Raw genomic sequence first — 12,850 nt, forward strand, 5'->3', positions numbered from 1 at the left:
ATCCCACTATATTATAGGAACAGTCTGGTGAGACTGAGCTTTCTGAGGCAGGAAAGCTGCTCTCATCAGCTCTGTCTTACTCTGCAGTGCCTGGTTCATTTAAAACTGAGTTATGTCTGGTTGTTAGGATGGGAAGATAAGGTCTAAGAGAAGCTACCAAGTTTCCATTTAAGGAAGCTGACATCTTAGTTTTAGCCAGAGGATGGGCAAAAGGCAAAATCCTTCAGATAAAAACAGACTTTTTTTTCCTTTTAAAATAAGTGCACTGAGATACTGGAAAATCAACTTTTTAACTTGAAGAACAGAACTCCTAAAGCCCCTCCCTGCAAAAGCACCGATGTAAAAGCTGCCTATAGTTTCAAGATCACAGCAGACGTGAAGTCCTCCTAGGAAAAAAAAAGTGCCAAAGCCTGGACCCATCCCTTCTCAAAAGGCCCCAACAGGACTGCAGTCTCATTATTCATCCAGGATATTCTAGACCAAGAGAGGCTAAATGCTATCATCTGCTTTCATTCCAATAACACTTCAAAAAGCTAGACAGCAAGGCAGGGGACAACAACTGAAAGGTTAAGTGCCTTGCTTACCCAAGGTCTCAATACTAGCAGGTGGCAGAAATTTCAACCCTAGGTGGGCCAGCAGTGCTCTTCTATGCTGTGCTGTGTGTGTAAGGCAGCACTGCCCCTCCACAGAGGTGCCTGCCGCCTCAGAACCCTGGGCCTTCTGAGGGCGAGGGCCTAAGGCAACTGGCGAGATGGACGTTTATGAGCCATGGACAAGGCAACGGGCAGCCTCTCCAGCGGGTCAGCACACACTTACTGCCAACCAGCAGAGGTAAACGATGTTCCTTAAAGACTGACATTTAACTAAAACGACTACTTTGGTGGAGGTATTTTCCTCATTTTACAGACAAAGAAACCGAGCCCTAGAAAAGGTAAACAACTTAATAGCCTAATCAATGCCAAGTTTGTGTCCTTTTCCACTAGAGCAGTGCTTCTCTCTAACTCATTTAACCCATCAGAACCTGTCTACCTACTTTAGGATGAGAGCCAGAAGACAGAGTCTGTACTTAGTTCATACTCTTACAAAAAAAACTTTAGTATTTCTCCTATTCTCTCTTATTTTGTGTTGAGATGCGAACATCTCTTAACAGAGATGCAAGCGGCAAAAGTGCCCCATGTGTAATTTTATGCCAGCTTGAGAGCAAACTGGGCCTGACAACTGAGAGTGGGTAGGAACATGCATTAGCAGACAGACAAACACAACTGGCCATTTATTATGATAGTCTCAAAAGCCAGGGACCCAGGAAAGATAACTAAGGGCAAGTGTTATCACATTTCAGAATGAACATATACTTTTCTTTTCTTTTCTTTTTTTTTGGCTGCACTGCACAGCATGCAGGATCTTAGTTCCCCGACTAGTGATAGAACCCATGCCCCGTGGAGTCTTAACCACTGGACTGCCAGGGAAGTCCAGAATGAACATATACTTTTCATTAGAGAGAATACAAATTAAAATTTTCTATCAGTGGAGGGTTTTAACCATTTCCTCCTTCTGCATAATTGTTTTTTCTGTTTATAAGTGAAATACACATTCAAATTGTTTCATTCATCACCATATGTACAATACCTAGCACTGGGCCCTGTAGAGTAGGTGCTCAACACACACTTGTATTAAAATCATGCAGGCAAGGAACACATTTGTCTTGTCCATGGCTATACTCCCAGCACTATTACATGCCTGCAGAGAACTCTACATACCAAGTTCAATGGAGAGCTGGAACACAGACATAAATGGACTCAAAGGCACTCATCATCCCTCCCTGTCCTTTCGTTCTTGCAGCCAAGATGCAACTAGAGTACCTGTTTATCTTAAACACAGTAGCTAGGGCAATTAACCAATGGGGTGAGAGAGCCCGGACCTCTGGATTCTATTGATACTTGAGGTGCTGCCATTAAACCCACGGGACAGGGTCTTGGTTGTCACCTCTTTCCAGTCCTGTCTCTTTGCATCTGTAAGGTGAAGAGGTGACACTACTGATATATTTTGCTACTTTTGGCTCCTCCCATGTTGATACAAGAATGGTTGAAATTCAGATTTCATCTCAGTTAAGAAAAAGATGGGCTTTTTCTCATCAGAAGCCTGATCTTTACCATGAGGTGAAAAGACCACACTTGCTGGTGCTGCTTTAATCTGAGCATGAGACAAAGGCATCTCTCAAAGGCAATTTAACAGCAAAGTCTCCCAAGTTACCCACCTGCCTCTTCCCTGCTTCCTCCCAAGACCACCAGCCTGGTCACTGCTCTGAACACGACTAGTGGGCCCCCACCCTTCACCAGGTACCCCTCGCACATTAGCTCTGGCTTCTTCAGTTTAGCAAGGAGGATACCTGAGAAAAGTGAGTTTGGGAGAAGCCAAGTGACAACACTATGAAGGCCTAACACCATGGTGAAGGAGGTGGGCTCTGAAGCACAGCATCCTGTTCAACTCCCAACTTCCCTACTCACTTCTTCAGTGTCCACAGACAAGTCACACAAGCCGCCTGCATCTTCATTTGCTCATCTGTAAGATGGGCGCAATAATATCTGCTTCACAGGGTTGTTAGAAGTAGGATTACATAGACAAAACGCTTACCACGTGTCCAGTACATACATGCTCAATAAATGAGACCCCTCATTATTTCTATCACATGCTCTTACCTCTGGGGAACACTTTCGTGTACGCAGTGCTCTTACTGGGTAATGGGAGACTTTTCTGTTTAGCACTGCAGGCAGGACAAATTGAGGAGACAGTACAATCTACACACAGTGAACTCACAGGAAGAAGTTTCAAAATCAGGCTTCAACATTAAAAACTTGCCACTTTTAACACTGGTGCCTATTCCTAAGTGTACAATTAAGCCAATTATAAGCACATCTCATTTCAGAAGAGTGAGCTTTCCTCTGAAAGTTTCTGCTGACCTTCCTTCACAGAGGCTGTCCGTCGCCTTGTTCTTTTTCTCCCCTTATGGTCTTCTTCCAGTATCTTATCATCAAAGCCAGTCAGCTCAATGGTTTCAGACTGACTTGTGGGTCCAGCTGAGAACCATTCTGGTTCTTCTTCTGTGTAGGAATCATTTCTTCTACGCTCAAAGACACGCTTACTATCCACAAACTCCCTCTGGAAAAGTACATAATGCAAAATAAAGAATAGGATTCTAATTACGGCATTTCTACCTCAATCAAGGACTGATGAATTAAATAACGCTCAGTAGTACAATGAAGATGCTATGCTATAGACCTGAAGCCCCTCCCCACCCCCAGCTCTCTGTTCCTCCCTCTGGCTTAACAATGGGCTATGTTCACCCAGCATTTCAGGGTAACCCGGTATAAACGAAGTGAACACACAAGGTGCCAGAGGATCTAGAAGACAAACCCTGAAACGCTTGTCCTTGTAGTCCCTCTCTCGGTCTCTGTCTCTCAAGTCTCGCAGGTCCTTATCGCTAAGACGGTGATCCTTCTCAAAGGTCCGAGCAGAGATTATCCTCCCACTGCCAATCCTTCGTCCACCAAGCAGGCGGAGCCCATCACTGTCTTTCTCCAATGGGCTTCCTGAGCGCCGGGAGCTAACAGCAGCTGTCACGTGGCAGCCCCCTCCAAAGCTTCGTCTCTGTGGGCTGAGAACAACATCTAAGTCATCTTCTTTCACACGCTCTCGAGGATCTGGAAAGATGCCGGAAAGAAAAGTTAAGCAAACCAGCAAGGGCATTCTTCCTCTCTAGGTGGTCTGTCCATGACTGGTGGCCATGGGGGTACTGGAAAAGAGTCACCACTAAAACAGCTAGAGAGTTCACATATTTAACGAGGATGAGCAAACCTTCATCTCTTCGGAGGAATAAATGTACTTTATAATCAATAATTTTCCATGATTAATCTCCATAATCCCTTTGTTTTGACTAAATCCCTTTTTTTTTTTTTTTTAAATTTGCTGCGCAGTGCGGCATGCAGGATCTTAGTTCCCCGACCAGGGATCGAACCCGTGCCCCCTCCAGTGGAAATACGGAGTGTTAACCACTGGACCGCCAGGGAAGTCCCTTGACTAAATTCTTATCTATGTAATTATTAGCAAATGTTTTGTCAATTAATAAACTACAGTAGGTGTCAGTATTTGAAACAGTAACCACTTGAAAAGTTAAAGTATTGAACAGCTGAATATCCACATGCAAAAAAAAGACTTAAATTCATACCTACCACCATATACAAAAATTAACTCAAAATGGATCATAGATCTAAATGTAACCCTTAAAGCTATAAAACTTCTAGAAGAAAATATGGAGGAAATCTATGACACTGGGTTAGCACAGTTTTCTTAGGCATGACACCAAGAGCACAATCTATCTTAAAAAATGATAAACTGGATTTGATCAAAATCTAAAACTTTTGCATTTTGAAAGTTACTGTTCAGAGAATACAAAAACAAGCCACAGACTGGGAGGACATATTTCAAAGAATATATCTGAGGGAATTCCCGTGGTTAGGGCTCTGAGCTCTCACTGCCGAGGGCGCCGGTTCGAACCCTGGTTGGGGAACCAAGATCCTGCAAGCCACAAGGCGTGGCCAAAAAAAGAATATATCTCATAAAGGACCTGTATCCGATACATTAAAAAAAAAAAAAAAAAAAAAGGACAACTGGTTTGAAGAGCCACTTCACCAAAGATGATATATGGATGGCAAATAAGTATATGAAAAGATACTCAACATTAATCATTACGGAACTGTAAATCAAACAATAATGTGATACATGCCTATTAGACTGGCTAAAATCAAAAAGACTGACCGTTCCAAGTGCTGATGAGGATGTGAAGCAAGTAGGACTTTCACACACTGCTGGTGGAAATGTAAAATGGTATAACCACTTTGCAAAACAGCTTGGCAGTTTCTCAAAACATTAAAGATACATCTACTATAGAACCCAGCCATCCGACTCTTAAGATATTCAGCCGAGAAAAGAAAGCATGTCTATAGAGAGACTTGTACATGAATGTTCAGAGTAGTTTTGGTTAACAGTCAGAAACTTGAAACAACCCAAATGTCTATCAACAGATAAATCGATAAACTATGGCAAATTCACACAATGGAATACTACTAGGCAATAAAAAGGAACGAATTTTTATATACCCCAAAACATGAATGAATCTTAAAACAACTATTTTGAGTGGAAGAAGCTACGCAAAGAATACGTACTGTATAATTCCATTTATATTAAGTTCTAGGAAATGTAAACTAATCTATAGTGACAGAAAGCCGACCAGTGCTTGCCTGCAGGGTGGGGGTGGAGTGTAAGAAGGGACACATGGGGTGCTAGGGAACTTTTAGCTGTGATGGAAATGCTTATTACTTTGATTGTGGTAATGGTTTCACATTGTATTCACATGTCAAAACATCATATGGTACACTTTATGTGCCATTTATGTACCAGTCTATTGAATGCCAATTTTACCTCAATAAAGATGCAAGAAAAACATGTCACCACACACAAAAATTCTTCCTAGGAAAATCAGAAAACTAAAGATAAGTCCAAGTGAGGAAAACCTCCTTTAATCCTCTCACTAGAAACATTTCCTAAAATGTTTTGGTATGCACTTTTCCAGAATTTCCATGCAGTGTCTGTTTTCTTCCAAAAATAAGACACAAAATAGACAGTTTTGTATAACTTGGTGAACATGTCTCCAACATGTTTTTACAGCTGAACACTCCTATATATGGATATACCAAAGTTTACTCAACTTCATTTCTACTGCTGGACATTTAGGTTGCTTCTGAGTTTTCATTTGTGTAGAAGGGTCTTACAGCTCAAGCTACAGTCATCACCCCATCTTCTTTGCTCAGTTCCAAGTTGGTTTTATGTGTGTTCCTCTCATCTCAAAAAGAGTTCCCTCTTGCAACAAGTTCCTTGACTAGCTTTTATATTGCCAGCTATCCATTTCACTTTTCTAGTTTAAAGGGGGAAAGGTATGGAAGATCAAACTTTACTCCAGTCGCAAACCACATCGAAACCCGGTATTCAGATCATACTCTATTGTGAATTAAGAATTGCCAGAACTAACTTATACCTGAGGAAAAGTCTCACCTGAGACTGGGCATAACCAGCTCTCCAGCGCAGCTTTAGGGTCCCCACATCTAACTCAGTTACCAACTTCAATGAAAGACCTGGTACTTTTAATTCAAAAGCACATAGCCTAATACAGTCTACTCACCACTGCTACATAGGAAGGCTATGATTTTACTCTGCTAGCTAATCAGAAATGAACTGTTTAAAAAAATAAATAAAATAAAATTCAAAAAAAAAAAAAAAAAAAAAAGAAATGAACTGTTAAGTCAGTTTCCTGATAATGATACTTTCTCCCAATGCATAAAACTCTCACAGCTAAGAATGAAGCCAGCAGCAAAGAGCACTGTCTCCAAAATCGCTGCCCCCACTTCTCAGAGACTGTGCTCACCTACTATCCTGCGCACCAGGGAAGGCCGATCTGTATCTAACTCTTTCTTCAGACTTTCCATTGGCGAACTCCGTCCTGAAGCCGGGTAGAGGGAGGCATGCCACTTCTCAGGGTCCCAGACACCATCACTGCAAGTCAAAGGGCACCTACAGTTAGCACTTACACCACGAATAACACATGTAGTCTAATTTCTACTACTTCAGGTGACAGGTTATGGAAACCCCTTTTCAATATAAAACTTCATGGTTGCCATCAGAATGGTTCGCTCTCTTAAGATGAAAACAAAAACTAATAAATTCAGCAATACATTATTGTTGTTCACATAATAGCAATAGTCACTTGAAAAGCAGTGGTTTGTGCATAAATGAAACATCCAGACCACAAACCTTGGGGTGCATATGGATTATAGTACCTATGCCTGTCCTATACAAAGAAATGCTCCATAAATATTGATTACTCAGTTTACTGAAGATTAGTACAGGGAGGAAAAAGCCCCTTAATCCTCTTATTGGAAGCAGCTCCTGGAATGCTTAGTGTATATTTTCCAGAATTTCTATGTACAGTCTCAGTTTTTCCCACAAGTAGGACAGACAGCTCTTTAAGAGCCTAAATTGTGTAGCCTGGGTTTGACTTTGTTACTCCCACGCTAATGATGGGGTGGCAGGTGGTGCAGTGTGCAGAGGAGAAGCTTTGGAGCCCAAAGATCTGGTACCTAACTCTAGCTCTGCTAGGATGAGAAACTCTTTCCTCCATCTCTCTTATTTTCATTATTATTATTAGGCACAATGTCTCCACTTCAGAATCAAAGGGAATATGTGCCCATGATAACTATTTTATGCCAAGAAGAAACAGCTGTAACAAGAAAATTCAATTTGAGGCATAAAAAACCTTTACAGCTATAATGAAGAAAAAACGAAACAAAAACAAAGAAAACCCCCAGCTAATCTGAGACTTAGCAAAAACTCCTAACTAATTAGAATCGCCATTATTCAAGTATCACCCTCACCAGGGGAAAGTGGTGAGGAGTCCAGATTCAGCAACCTTCTGAACTGTCCATGTACAAAATTTTAAAAAGCGTGTGCTATTCTAACAAAAAATTAAACACTATATATATGAAAAAAATGTGGGCCAATATGAACCATCTACCTTGATATTTAAGAAGTGACCTTAAAGTCTTAAGATAACCATAAAAAGTGCAATGTAGGGTTATTCTAAGAGACTTTCAGACCATTTTTAGCTATAGCCTTCTCAAACCAAAGCTTTCTACCTTATGAAAGAGCCCAAGATGCAAAAGGGCTAATGTGGGGACTTCCCTGGCAGTCAAGTGGTTAAGACTCTGTGCTTCCACTGCAGGGGGCTCGGGTTCCATCCATGGTCAGGGAACTAAGATGCTGCATGCCGTACAGTGCGGCAAAAACAAAACAAAACAAACCACCCCCAAAAATCTGAATGGTTGAATGGTTCTCTTGTTTGGGGGTGAGGGGTGGGGGACTGATAAAAGGCCCAGAGTCCTCCTGATCGTCCTGCCCCAGGCAGGCCCTTGAAGGACCCTCAAAGCACAGTGCAAAAAACCACTGGTAGAGAGAAAAGACTGGTCAGGACTCCTGTGTTCAAGTCTTAATTCTGCTTTCTGACAATGTGCCTTTGACCAATGTGTCATTTTCTAGTTTTAGTTTCATCACCAGTTAGTTGAAAGAGAATTGGTTCAGTTGTCCTTAGAGTTCCTTGCAGCTTAAATCTCTGAATTTCAGCTAATTAATAACAAAGCTGATGAAGACAGTGCAGTGAGATGCTATTTAGTCATGTTCATAGCTTACGTGCAATTTATTTGTGTGGAAGCCCAATGTCATTACCCCTGAAATCTCCCCACTCGTAATTCCAGCCAAACAATACAACTCCATTTATTAAGTTTGGTGTAACAAGAAATTGACCCCCCCAGATACCTGTCGTATTTCTCAGAGAGGCACGAAGGCCTTTGTTTGGAATGAGGGCGTTCTTTAATATCCAAGAGCTCCTCCTAGAAAGAGAAATCATATGGTGATTTTGAACAATATTTCTTGGGCCACATATTTTCAACTTATTTTTGTTATCAGTAACTGACTGTCTACCTTAAGCAGTTCATACAATTCTTATTTATTTACACCCTTATTCCAGAAAGGACCAGAGTCAGCTCAAGGTTCTCACCAGAAGCTCAAGCAGAACTGGCAAATAACATAAGTGATCAGTTTTTTGCTAAAACACACTCTCTCATAAACTTCTGTCCAATAATATACCCCACAACACTGAACGCTGATCAAGGCAATGATAGCTTCAGGCTTACATAAAACCTTCAGCTATTCTGACTGGTCTTAAATGCATTAGATGCCAACTTACAAGGGGATAGATTTTTTTTTTTTTTTTAATGTACACGGTCCTTTACCCCTAAATACTTCAGTGCCTGTTTCCTAAAAATGAGCATATTCTTTCACAGCCTTTTTTCTGTGGCTCCATGAGAGAATTAAGCCCTATAGAAAATAATTTGAGTGACTATTTTTCCATTCTCCCAAGGATTATACTTGGCCAGTATCATTTTAGATGCACAGGAGAGAAGAGAATCTATTACATACAATGGATGCCTTAGGGCATAAGGGCTCATTTCTGCAGAACCTGGTTGAGAAGTGCTGTCAGTTTTATACAACCAGTTATCAATAACACTTTATCCCTCTGGATTCCAATTTTGTCAAATGACCCAATAATGTCCTTTATTCTTACCTTTTATTAGAATCTAACACAGGATCCAGTCTAGAACCAGATATTGGTTGTCATGTCTCTTTGGTCTCTAATCTGGAACATTTCTACAACTTCTTTTGTCTTTTATGACATTAGCATTTCTAAAGAATAAAGCCTACTTTTTTTTTTTTTTTTAAAGAGAACATTATTCATTTTAAGTTTGTCTAATGTTTCTTCATGATTAGATTGAGGCTAAGCATCTCTGGAGCAGAATACTAACCTAAGAGATGTCCACCTCAGAGCATCACCTCTGGATGCCTATGTCACCCATCTGCCCCTCATCAGTGATGTTAACTTGATGTTAACCGCCTGGTCAAGGTATTCTCCAGTTTTACTCTTTAGTTACTACATTCCCACTTGCAATCAGTATGCAATCTGTGGGGCAGACACTTTAAAATCATCCAAATATACTGGCCTTCATCAAAATTTCCCCCTAAATTTAGCATCTACTGGTGATTCTGAGCCAAACCAATCTTGATTTTTCAACTGTAGGCCTCCCTCCATAATTACCAGTCAGGCACTTGGCATTCCACTGTAAATACAAACCCTCCCTTCTCCCCCTTTTATTTACCTATTTATTATTGACATGGGCTCACAGATTCCCAGCTTTTCCAATGGTCTATAATTCATTAATGTCCTTAATTATTTTGGTGCTCAAATTGAGAGTTTCTTCAAGCTGGCTCCCGCATCCTTTAGACATGCCCCATCATTTTTTAAAAGCACTTTCTTACTTTCTATCTTATGTTGTACCCATCCTGTCCTAACCCCAGAGTCAGCCATTTCTTGAGAAATCCAAGTTCCTTTAAGTGGGGAATAGTATAATAAATCAAGATTTGGGAACTGGGTATCCTCATTTGCTTCTAGGCCCTCTCAGCAGAACTAGGAAATATGTGCGGTTATATATGCACACGTGTGCACACACACACACCTGCTCATACACATGCATATACACAAAACCATTGCCTCCTTTTTATATAAACATTTTCATAGTAAAGTTAAAAACAGCAATTCCCAAACTCTCAGTACCACTAAAATGCTACAACTGCCTTGCAAAAAAGCCTATACCACTGTGCTGTGGCCTCTCCAACACCCCCGTCACAGGCCTCACAACAGAATGCTTGCTGCTTCTCTGATCACTGCTTCCCATATCTTGGGGTAAATATGGAGGGATAGAGTTACTCTCTCAGCTTACAGGAATCACAGCATATAAGCATGCCATGAAATTTCTCAGTATCTTCAGATACCTGAGGCACCTAAATGTTTTCTCCATTAGGTGAGAAATAGCAAAATGCCCTAGAACAAGATGACATTTTAGTTTTAAAACCAGAATATCAATTATTTACATTTATTTAGGATTCATTTATGAATTATGTCTTATTAATTGGGTAGAAATACCTAGAAAAATTTGGAAGTCTGAGATAAACAGAATTCCAAATATAAGAAAATGTCTAAAGGCTACTCAAAATTCTGAAAAAACTGTCAAAGTACTGACATACCACCTGCAAATTGCCAGTAGAGACTGAGTCCAGTGAAATCTGCATGGTGAACACAGTGTCAGAAGGGCAGGGGTGACACAAATTTGGTGGTGAGGGGTGGGGAAGATGGACCAATAGTAGTTATGATGATTGCAGATGCAACAATACAGAAATCCCAGGAACAGTAGGGCTTAAAACATTTTCCAGTAAAAACAGGAAGGACCTTGCAATATAGGAAATACTTATACACTACAGGAAAAAACACTGCAAAGCAATCTTCTGCTATTAGAAGCAACCCAAAGATTATTACATATCCCCTCGCTCCACCACCCTCAAATCCGAATGTTAAACTAAGAACCCTAGTATACTATTAAACCAAGGGCAATATATTTCATACTTAAATATGTATATTCTCAATATACAAAAAGTTTCTAAACAATGAGGCTCTGTTTGAAACTTTTAACTCCAGATGATAATAGGGAGCCCAAGTGATAGGTGTTCTCTATTATTACTACAGCTGTTTGCTGAAACGCTAATGATTTTATCTATTTATTTAGGAGTCAACTTGCAAAGATTAAAATTTTAACACAGCCGCAAAACATGTAGATGGACCAAAATGTTCTATTTGCGGGGATCAAAAAATATTTGAACAAAGGTAAAAAAAAAAGCCTTACAAAAAAGGGAAATGAGGAGGCTAAAGAGAGATGACAACTAAATGTAATATGGTCTCCTGGATGGAATCCTGGAACAAAAAAAGGACATTAGTTTAAAACTAAGGAAATGTGAATAAAGTATGGACTTTAGTTAATCACAGTGTATCAACATTGTTAATTGTAATAACTGTACCATACCAATATAAGATATGTTCCCAGTTTTTCTGTAAATCTAAAACTGTTCAAAAAAATAAAGTTTACCCCTGTCTCATACCATATACAAAAAGAAACTCAAAATGTATCAAAGACTTAAACATATGAACTATGACTATAAAACTCTTAGAAGAAGACATAGGTATAAATCTTCATGACCTTGGATTAAGCAATGTTATTTAGCTATGACAACAAAAGCCTAAGCAACCAAAGAAAAAAGATAAATTTGACTTCAAATTTAGAAATTTTTTTGCTTCATATGACACTATAAAGAAAGTGAAATGACAACCCACAAGACAGAAAAAAATATTTACAAATCATGTATCTGATAAGAGTCTAGAATATAGAGAGAACATATACAACTCAACAACAAAAAGACAATAACCCAATTTAAAAAACAGGTAAAAGATCAATAGATTTTTCTCCAAAGATACACAAATGGCCAACAAACACATGAAAGATGTTCAACATCATTAGTCATCAGGCAAATGCAAGTCAAAACCACAGCGAGATACCATGTAATGTCTACTAGGATGGCTATTTTAAAAAAAAAGGGAAAATAAGTATTGACAAGGATGTAGAGAAACTGGAACCTTCTAACATTGCTGATGGGAATGGAAAATGGTGCGGCTGCTGTGGAAAATGGTGGCAGTTCCTCAAAAACTTAAACACAGTTACCACATGATCCAGCAATCCCACTCCTAGCTATAAATCAAAGAAAAATGAAAAATTATGTTCACACAAAAACCTTGTACACAAATGCTCACAGCATTATTCACAACAGCCAAAAAGTTTAAACAACCCATGTGTCCATCAAATGATAAATGGTTAAACAAAATGTGGTAAACCTATACAATGGAATATTTAGCAACAAAACAGAATAAAGTACTCATACATAGTACAACATGAACCTTGAAAACACTATGTTAAGTGAAAGAAGTCAGACACAAGAGGCCACATACTGTATGACCCTCTTTATATGCAACGTTCAAAATGGGTAAATCCATTGAGTCAGAAAGTAGGTTAATGGTTGCCAGGGCCTGGGGGAAGGGAATAAGGGGCGGGGGGTGATTGTTAATGGGTAGAGTTTGTTTGCCAAGATGAAAATATTCTGGATTAGATAGTAGTGATGGTTGTACAACTTTGTGAATTTACTAAAAACCACTAAATGGTACACTTTAAAAGGGGTGAATTTTATGTATGTGAATTCTATCTCAACAAAAAAAAAATTTTAAGTAAATTAAACTAAGAGGTTTAGTTACCAG

General features: G+C 39.6%; 1 protein-coding gene across 7 annotated transcripts in view; it reads right to left on the minus strand.

Moving 5' to 3' along the window:
* EIF4ENIF1 (eukaryotic translation initiation factor 4E nuclear import factor 1) overlaps positions 1-12,850 on the minus strand; it is a 40,891-nt gene that overhangs the window by 19,478 nt on the left and 8,563 nt on the right. For all 7 annotated transcript variants that reach the window (XM_061169611.1, XM_061169610.1, XM_061169609.1 and 4 more), the window contains exons 3-6: positions 8,419-8,492; positions 6,476-6,603; positions 3,412-3,698; positions 2,958-3,156 (exon numbers count right to left, since the gene is read on the minus strand). In XM_061169611.1, coding sequence (XP_061025594.1) covers positions 2,958-3,156; positions 3,412-3,698; positions 6,476-6,603; positions 8,419-8,492 — 688 coding nt within the window. The remainder of the gene's footprint in view (positions 1-2,957; positions 3,157-3,411; positions 3,699-6,475; positions 6,604-8,418; positions 8,493-12,850) is intronic.

Source organism: Eubalaena glacialis, chromosome 15 (genome assembly GCF_028564815.1).
Source record: "Eubalaena glacialis isolate mEubGla1 chromosome 15, mEubGla1.1.hap2.+ XY, whole genome shotgun sequence".
In the NCBI taxonomy this organism is placed as follows: Eukaryota; Metazoa; Chordata; class Mammalia; order Artiodactyla; family Balaenidae; genus Eubalaena; species Eubalaena glacialis.